The sequence below is a fragment of the Ictidomys tridecemlineatus genome, chromosome 8 (assembly GCF_052094955.1).
Source record: "Ictidomys tridecemlineatus isolate mIctTri1 chromosome 8, mIctTri1.hap1, whole genome shotgun sequence".
NCBI lineage: Eukaryota > Metazoa > Chordata > Mammalia > Rodentia > Sciuridae > Ictidomys > Ictidomys tridecemlineatus.
The window spans coordinates 123017550-123025810 of record NC_135484.1 but is presented as its reverse complement, the minus strand read 5'-3'; the positions used below and the strand labels follow the sequence as shown (position 1 = coordinate 123025810).

General features: G+C 45.0%; 1 protein-coding gene across 1 annotated transcript; it reads left to right on the top strand.

The window, feature by feature from the left end:
• Window positions 1–5038: 5038 nt before the first annotated feature.
• LOC101960068 (dolichyl-diphosphooligosaccharide--protein glycosyltransferase subunit 4) lies at window positions 5039–5299 on the top strand. The gene is made up of 2 exons (XM_005341018.1): window positions 5039–5081; window positions 5214–5299. Exons 1-2 carry the CDS (start codon window positions 5039–5041, stop codon window positions 5297–5299), a joined length of 129 nt encoding a protein of 42 aa, XP_005341075.1.
• The last annotated feature ends 2962 nt before the right edge of the window (window positions 5300–8261 follow it).

Below are 8261 nucleotides of genomic sequence, written 5' to 3'. Positions count from 1 at the left end.
AATTATATTGAACTAATTATGTTGTTAATATCACATGCATGTATGAATAAGTGACAACAAATCCCACCATTATAATTATAATGCACTAAAAACTGTGGGGAGGGCTGGGGATGTAAGTCATTTGGTAGAGTGCTTGCCACGCATGCACAAGGCCCTGGGTTTAATCCCCAGCATGGGGGTGGGAGTGGGGGGAAGGTGGGCACACAGAACTGTTGGGGGAGGGGAGAAAGGCCTGTATGAAAAACTTGATTAACATCACATTTAATGCTCTGGGGTTGTAGCTCAGTGATAGAATGCTTGCCTCGCATGCAGAGGGTACTGGGTTCCATCCTCAGCACTATAGAAAAATAAAATAAAGGTATTGTGTCCATCTACAACTAAAATATATATTTTTTAAAAATCACATTTAATGTTGAAAAGCTGAATACTTTCCCCCTGCGGGGTTTCAGCAGCTGCGGATCCCTCAGCTCCCACTCCATAAGTTATTTCAAAACCTCGGCGTCTTGGTGGTCCCGCCAGGATGCCCAGTATAATAGGAGCGGGAGGACTGGGTCAGAAGCACACCACGCTTCAAGAGCCACGCAGAAGTACGCAGGGAACCTGCGGACTCAGCGCGACTCCCACAACCAGAAAGCTCGGCCAACGAGGGGGATAGGCACATCTACCCATGCCCCCACTGACTGGTAGAACTCTCTGGGGAGGCAGTCACCCACAAGACACCTCACACCTGGGATGAGCCTGCAGGATTTTTATTTTATTCGGTGGGTTTTATTTCCAATCCGAGTTGTAACTGACATCGCCTTTGGCCAATCACAGGCTGTCTTGGGCAGGAGGGTAAATAGGGTTGACCTGGGACTACCTGGTTCTCACCCTCTTCAGGTGATTTCAGGCGAAGAATTGGGACCTGAGGCGCCTTCAACTTCGAGAAGAGGACCTGTGCTACAGACAGATCCTAGCGCAAGCGCAGTAGCAGGAAGCTGGTGAATGACGTGATGGAACACCAGAAGGCCTATCTGGAAGGGGAGTTGGCCTTGACCTCAGCATGGCCTTGAAAACCAGGCTGTGCAGGGAAGACTTTCTCCTTCCCCATTCTCTGGCTCCACCTCACAACCTTTTAGGAGCCTGACTCTGCGTCAGAATCAGAAGCTGCCTTTCCTCCTCTCAGACCTGGAGCGGTCTCACCTCTGCCCAGAACCAGAACTGGAGTAGATTATCCCAGATCCCTGCATCCAAGCCGGTGTCTAGGTTTTGTGCTCCATCCCTGCTACCAAATTCTCCTATCCAGTCCCAGGGTGGCCACATGATTCCTGCACAAATGGTCTACAGGAAGGAAACCAAACTCCCTAAATTTTCTCTTACCCTTTTCAGACCCCCTAAATATGCATGATCCACCACCTCTCTGATCTCCACCTTGCAGAGATTACCTGACCTATCAGTGGCTTGGGGAGAATCAGTTATAGGACATGGAGCTTGTGGAGATCAGGCCTGCAGGAGATGGAACCTTCCAGTAATGGGCGGTTATGGTGGTACAGATATACATGTGCCATGTGCAGCACATATATCTGAGCCCCTCACCCTAATGGGGTAAAGCGGATGAGGGCACAGAGCCTATTGTCAGGGAAAGAAAGAGGCATTCTGGAGACCATCAGCAGGGTCAGAGTTTGGAGGGGCGTCAAGCCCCCTCATTGACCTTCCCAGAGCTGTCTCCTTAGCTCACCATCCCCACCATAGCAATCATCATTGATGTGATTCTCCTTGAACATTTGGTTCCTGCAGTTGTGCTCTGAAACATAAACTCCATGAATCCAGAAGTATCTTCCTCAGACACACACCTCCCATATCTGCATAAGAATAGATATTGGTCCTGCCCATTACCACCTAACCTCACTGCTCATACCCCAAGCTTATGGTCTCTTCCCTTTATACAAACATTCCTTGTCCATGGGAGAAGGAGCTGGAAAGTCTAACTTCTGCCATTGCTCTGCACTGCATTGACTTTTGTGACTTTAAAGTTGCAATTTATTTCCTGAAATAATAAATAAATGTATACTTAAAAGTAGTATTTTTCCTAAATCTTTGTAGTTGATGTTACTGGTTTACAGGATGGAGAAAATTTCCTTAATATTTGAAAGGTGAGCGCAGCTGGAAACCTGGGTAGAGGTAGAGGAGCAGTTTAAAAGATGCTTGGCAGCCAGTGCTCAAAAATATTGATTTGGGCTTGGCCATTACCCAGCCATGTCATCTCTACGACTTCATTGTGCTTACCCCTGCAGAAGGGCCTTGTCCCATGAAGATACATGATCAGAGGCTGATTTGAGGTTGATCCTGTCTCTAGAACCTCAGCACTGAGGGTGGGACCAGGTATAGCCAGTCCTGACTCAGGCCTAGATTAATTTTCTAAGGTAGTTCTTTCCATGTTTTTCCATACATTTTAAAAATAGCCATATTTTTGCAATCAGCATAAAGATTAGATTTATTGTTTCTTGGGAATAATATTGCATTGCATGGATGCTTCTTGGTTCATTTCACCTGATCCCAACTGACATTTACTTGGGCTGTTGGCAACATTTTGCTATGACAAGCAGAACTAGGATGGCTAACCTTGTTCTAGACCCAACTCCATTACTTATTAACTTAGTGACACTGGACTATTTCATCTCTTTGACAATGTTTTTAGGATCTATCTGTAAACTATGTGTAAGTCTAATTCAGGGCTTCAGATTGCCATAGATTATTCTCATAAAACATTTTATTTACCATTTTCTTATTTATCATCACTTAGTGTTACCGCTCTTTACCCGTGATGAGTCCTTGCTTCCCCAATGTTGAAGTATAACACCAGAGAAGCATGCGGAGGCAAGGTCAGAGTGAAAATTAGAAGTTTATTAAAGGACAGCAGAAAAGACTTCTCCCAGAGAAGAAGGGGACCCAAGAGGTGGAATCCGTGGAAGGAAAGTTGTCTCCCCTTTTTATAGCTAAGGCCTTCTTTAGCCTTCCCGCATTCCTGTCACATTCCTGTCCTTTGTTCTGTCAAGGGTGGGGCACAGGTGGACCAAAGGAATAACCTGGGCAGGAAGGACTTTTGGGTCAGCATCTTCAAGTTTGCTGGGAGCTGTTTCATTAACACTTCTTTGGGATGGGCTCTGGGCCTTGGGGACATTAACATGAATTGTCCTGCTTTTCCCGGACTTCATTCTCAACATGGCCTCCATTTTGGATCTTACTGGATATTAGACCTGATTTACCTAACTACACTGACTACCTATTTTTAAATCTGGCTTCACTAGTTTGTTTCTACAATATATTACCATGTATATCTGTGTTAATCATCTTTCCATCACTATAACAAATACTCACGATTATTAACCTATAAAAAAAGAATGTAAAGAGAGAGAGAGAAGGTTTATTTTGACTCTGTTTTGTAGGTTCTAGTCCATGATCATTGGGACTCATTGCCTTTGGTCCTGTGGTGAGGCAGTACATAATGAATGGTAGGAACACATGACATAGCAAAACTACTCACTTTCCTCATGACCAGGGAGCAAAGAGAGATGCAGAGAAGGGGACATGTTCCCCAGTGAGCTAAAGATTTTCCACTAGGCCCCATGCCCTAAAAGTTTACCACCTACCAATAACCCTGCCTGAGGGACCTTTAATATATGAGCCTTGCAGGGGATACTTATCCAACTGTAATACTTTGGGATTTTTGTTTGTTATATATTTATTTGGGGTTTTTCTTTTGTTATGCTCCAATTCAGGACACCCAAAAGACCACCAGAGACCAAGATCAATGTAAGCAGCAAAGAGGTGTTTATTTTGAGCTTTCTCGGTACTCCACGTGCACACAGCAACTGGTGATGTTATGCTGGAATTCAGGACCCCCAAAAGACCACCAGAGACCAAGATCCACGTAAACAGAAAAGAGGTGTTTATTTCAAGCTTTCTCAGTACTCCACATGCACACAGCAACTGGTGACGCTGAGAGCCCCCGAGCCCAGGGTTTGCAGTAGTTTTATACATTCTTTGGAGAAGGCAGGGACTTCACATACATCATAGCATCTCTTAGCAAATCATCACACACCGCGGGAAAAATCATAAAACAATTCTAAAACATGATTAGCACATTCACTGGCAGGAACAAGTTGGGTAGGGGTGATTGGTTACTACAAGAGGGGGATTCCTTTGAACTGATTGGCTTAAGTCAAGAGGGCAGTAATGCTGAACTACAAGGTTTCCCAACACGTTATCAACCACCATAAACTACTGGGAGGGTCATCTGGGATCCCAGGTATTTTCCCTGTCTCATGCTGATTGGTGGCTGCTAGGGGGTTGCTAAGGGTTCCCACCTAGCCTGACTGAGTCAGGGACACCTGGTGCAGCAGATCTCTCCTGTTATTTGTAGATAAACAAGGGTATGTGCCTAGGAGTGCTCTGTGGGTCTTTCCAAGGACAAGGGTCATGCCCCCTTCCTTGGACAGGCTTTGCTCTGAGATAGAGACTGGTTTTTCAGTTTTGGTTTGGGATTTTCTTTTTTCTTTTTGGTACTGGGAAATGGGTGCTTTACCACTGAGCTGCATTCCCAGCCCTTTTTATTTTTCTTTTCTTTTCTTTTTTTTTTTAAAGAGAGAGAGTGTGAGTGTGAGAGAGAGAGAATTTTTTGTTTAATATTTATTTTTTAGTTTTCGGCGGACACAACATCTTTGTCTGTATGTGGAACTGAGGATCGAACCCGGGCCGCACGCATGCCAGGCGAGTGCACTACCACTTGAGCCACATCCCCAGCCCCCCTTTTTATTTTTCATTTTGAGATAGGTCTCACACAATTGCTGAGGGTCTCACTAAGTTGCTGAGACTGGCCTCAAACTTGTGATTCTTCTGCCTCAGCCTCCTAAATCACTAGGATTATAAATTTGCACCACATCACACAGCCCCAACCATAAAACTCTAAAATAGAATCCCCTCATGGGGGCCAGGACCTGTCCTAGAGAGCACCAGGAGTATGCTGGCTGCAGGCTCAGCCCCTCCCTTTCTCCTCAGGATGATCACAGATATACAGCTTGCCATCTTGGCCAACATACTGGGTGTGTTGCTCTTTTTTTATTTTTAATATTTATTTTTTAGTTATCGGCGGACACAACATCTTTGTTTGTATAAGGTGCTGAGGATCGAACCCAGCGCCCCGTGCATGCCAGGCAAGCGCTTTACCACTTGAGCCACATCCCCAGTCCATGTGTTGCTCTTCTTGTTTGTGGTTCTCTATCACTATGTAGCTGTCAATAATCCCAAAAAGAAGCAATGAAAGTGGCACTTTTGAAGGCAGAATTAGACAGGCAGTCAGTATAAGTAGGTAAATCGAGTCAGGTCAGATTAAGGAGGCCAATTTTGAGTGAGTCTGGGAATTTGAAGACTGTCCCCTAAGGGATTGAAATGTTAATTCCTTCACAGCCCTTCCTCCACCCTTATGGAACCTGCCCCAGCTCCAACCTTCCTGTTTCCCAACTTTTGGCCATCCCACTGAGCATTCCTAGGAAAGAGAGAGAAAAGGAGAGGAAGGCTAGAGAACAAAAGAAGCCTAGGACATATAAAAAGAGCAGAACACCTTGCTTCCTGGATTACCAGGATACCAGCTATGGCCCCCTTCTCCCTCCCAGGAGAAGTCTATGTTACCCCTTTTTTAATAACTTTGCTTTATATGCTTGCCTTGGCATGCTTCTCTAATGTTCAAACTTCAATATGTGAGGGAGCAGAACTTTCTCCACCCCAGGGTTCCAGGACATAGTTTGAGGCAAAAATGGAGGTTGTGAGCGGCCTTCACACTTCACTTCATCCCTTCTACCCACCGAAACATGCAAAGCAACTACACCTGGATTTTTCCTAACAACCTCTCTTTCCTTAAAGTCTTCCTTAACCCTGTGGAACAAGAAGTACCAGTGAACAGGACCCAGTAAAGGGGATGCTTTTCTACTACCCCCCCAAACACATGTAACCACTGGTTACCGGTGACAATGAGTTCCCTTCCCCAGATGTGAAGATTGAACACCCAGGAAAGGCTGAAGTTTTATTTATTTAATATGTAGTAACAGAGTTCACAGAGAAGGGGGGCCAGAGCTGGGTGCTCATAGGAGGGGGTGAATCTTGTCCTTTTTATAATTTCCAGGTTTCCTACTTCTAAAGGCCCCTCCCTTTATCCTGCCCATGCCATTCAGGGGGCGGGGCAGGAAGTGGGAGAGGGGCAATTCAGGGGAAGCCACCCAGGGAACACCCATTAATAATTCCCTGCTGGAGGGAACAATCTCCCCAGAGGCAGGTGACTTTTTGGTTGTTGGTTAGGGGTGGGGGAACTGTCTGGAAGGTATGAACATTCCAATCCCCCAGAAGTGGGTGACTTTGGCCTTGAGTGAGGGGGATGTGTCCTGAAGGTATCGACATTCCATTTCTCTTTGAACAAGCTTCAGTCTTCCAGACCTGACATGATTCATCTATCTACCCCAATTGCCTGACCTTTGTTCTTGTTTTACAAAGATATAGATATATTTTTTAAAAATATTTTTTTTAGTTTTCAATGGGCCTTTATTTATTGATATGTGGTGCTGAGAGTCGAACCCAGTGCCTCACACATGCTAGGCAAGCACTCTGCCACTGAGCCACAACCCCAGTCCATAGATATATATATATTTTTTAAATCATCTCTTCTGGGCTGGGGATATGGCTCAAGCGGAAGCGCGCTCTCCTGGCATGTGAGCGGCCCGGGTTCGATCCTCAGCACCACATACAAAGATGTTGTGTCCGCCAAAAACTAAAAAATAAATATTAAAAATTCTCTCTGTCTCTCTCTCTCTAAAAAAAAAAAAAATGGACCTATTAGAGTGGGCCTCTAAACTATGTGACCACGAGAACAAAGTGGGTTGTAGGTTTTTGTGTGTGGAAATTCCCTTAGGAAAGCCAAACTTCCTTCAGTTTAAAGGGTTAAATATTAAAGATCCTCCCTGTCCATGTGCCTGCGATGACGTTCGCACATTTGGATGGTACAATTAAATGATGCTGACTTCTCCCTGGGTTGGGCTTATTCCAGAGAACTTTGAGTCATTCACTTATCTCAAGGCTGACACTCCATCCCTCAGGGATCTGGCTAGTCCTTGGGAGAATGACGTGTCCTTAAGAGAATATGTAGGTCCTGCAGGTTATAGAAAGAAGCTTTCTTTGTTTTAACTTGTATTTAAGGAACCCCACTGGGTATAAGACTTTGGAGTATCACCCTTGAAGAAGGTGTTCTGTCCTCCTGGGACTTCCCAGTTAGGACCCTGAAAAGCTTCCCTGGGTCTCCCCAGTTATATGACTTCAGCTGTTTCCCCTGATCCAGTGACGTATTTTTCTGGTCTTTACATCTCAACTATCATTTTTGTTATTGCTTTTGTTTTCGTATTACTACTAAATAAATGCTGTCTCTTACCAAGAAAAAAAAAATGTCTCTTGTCTATCGGATCTTGTTACCGCTGTTGACCAGTGACGAGTTCTTGCTTCCCCATGTTGAAGAATAACACCAAAGAAGCACACCAAGGCAAGGCCAGAGTAGAGATTAGAAGTTTATTAAAGGACAGCAGAAAAGACTTCTCCCGGAGGAAGAAGGGGACCCAAGAGGTGGAATCCGTGGAAGGGCTGTTGTCTCCCCTTTTTATAGTTTTGGTGATGGAATGTAGGTTGGAAGGCCTGAGGGGTGGGACACTTCTTTGTGATGGGCTATCTTTAAGTTTGCTGGGGGCTGTTCATTAACACTTCTTTGAGGTGGACTTTGGCTTAGGGCCTCTTCGGGACTTCATTAACATTCCATGAGTTGTCCTGTGTTTTCCCTGAGTCATTCTCAGCATGGCCTCAATTTTAGATTTCACTCGATATTAGACCCAACCTATCTACACGACTACCTAACTTTAAATCTGGCTTCAATCTGACCTGTACAGCAGCTGCACAAATATATGACACTAACATTACCTGCACTTCTCTATACTCCCCAGGAATACACCAGGGTTCTACATTTGCCCTTGTGCTCACCAGTGTTATGCTCGAATTCGGGACCCCCAAAAGACCACCAGAGACCAAGATCGATGTAAGCAGCAAAGAGGTGTTTATAGAGAGCTAGCTCGGTCCTCCACGTGCACACAGCAACTGGTGACGAAGAGAAGCCCCAAGCCCAGGGTTTGCAGCAGTTTTATACACTCTTTGGGGAACAGGGACTTCACATACATCATATCATCTTGTAGCAAATC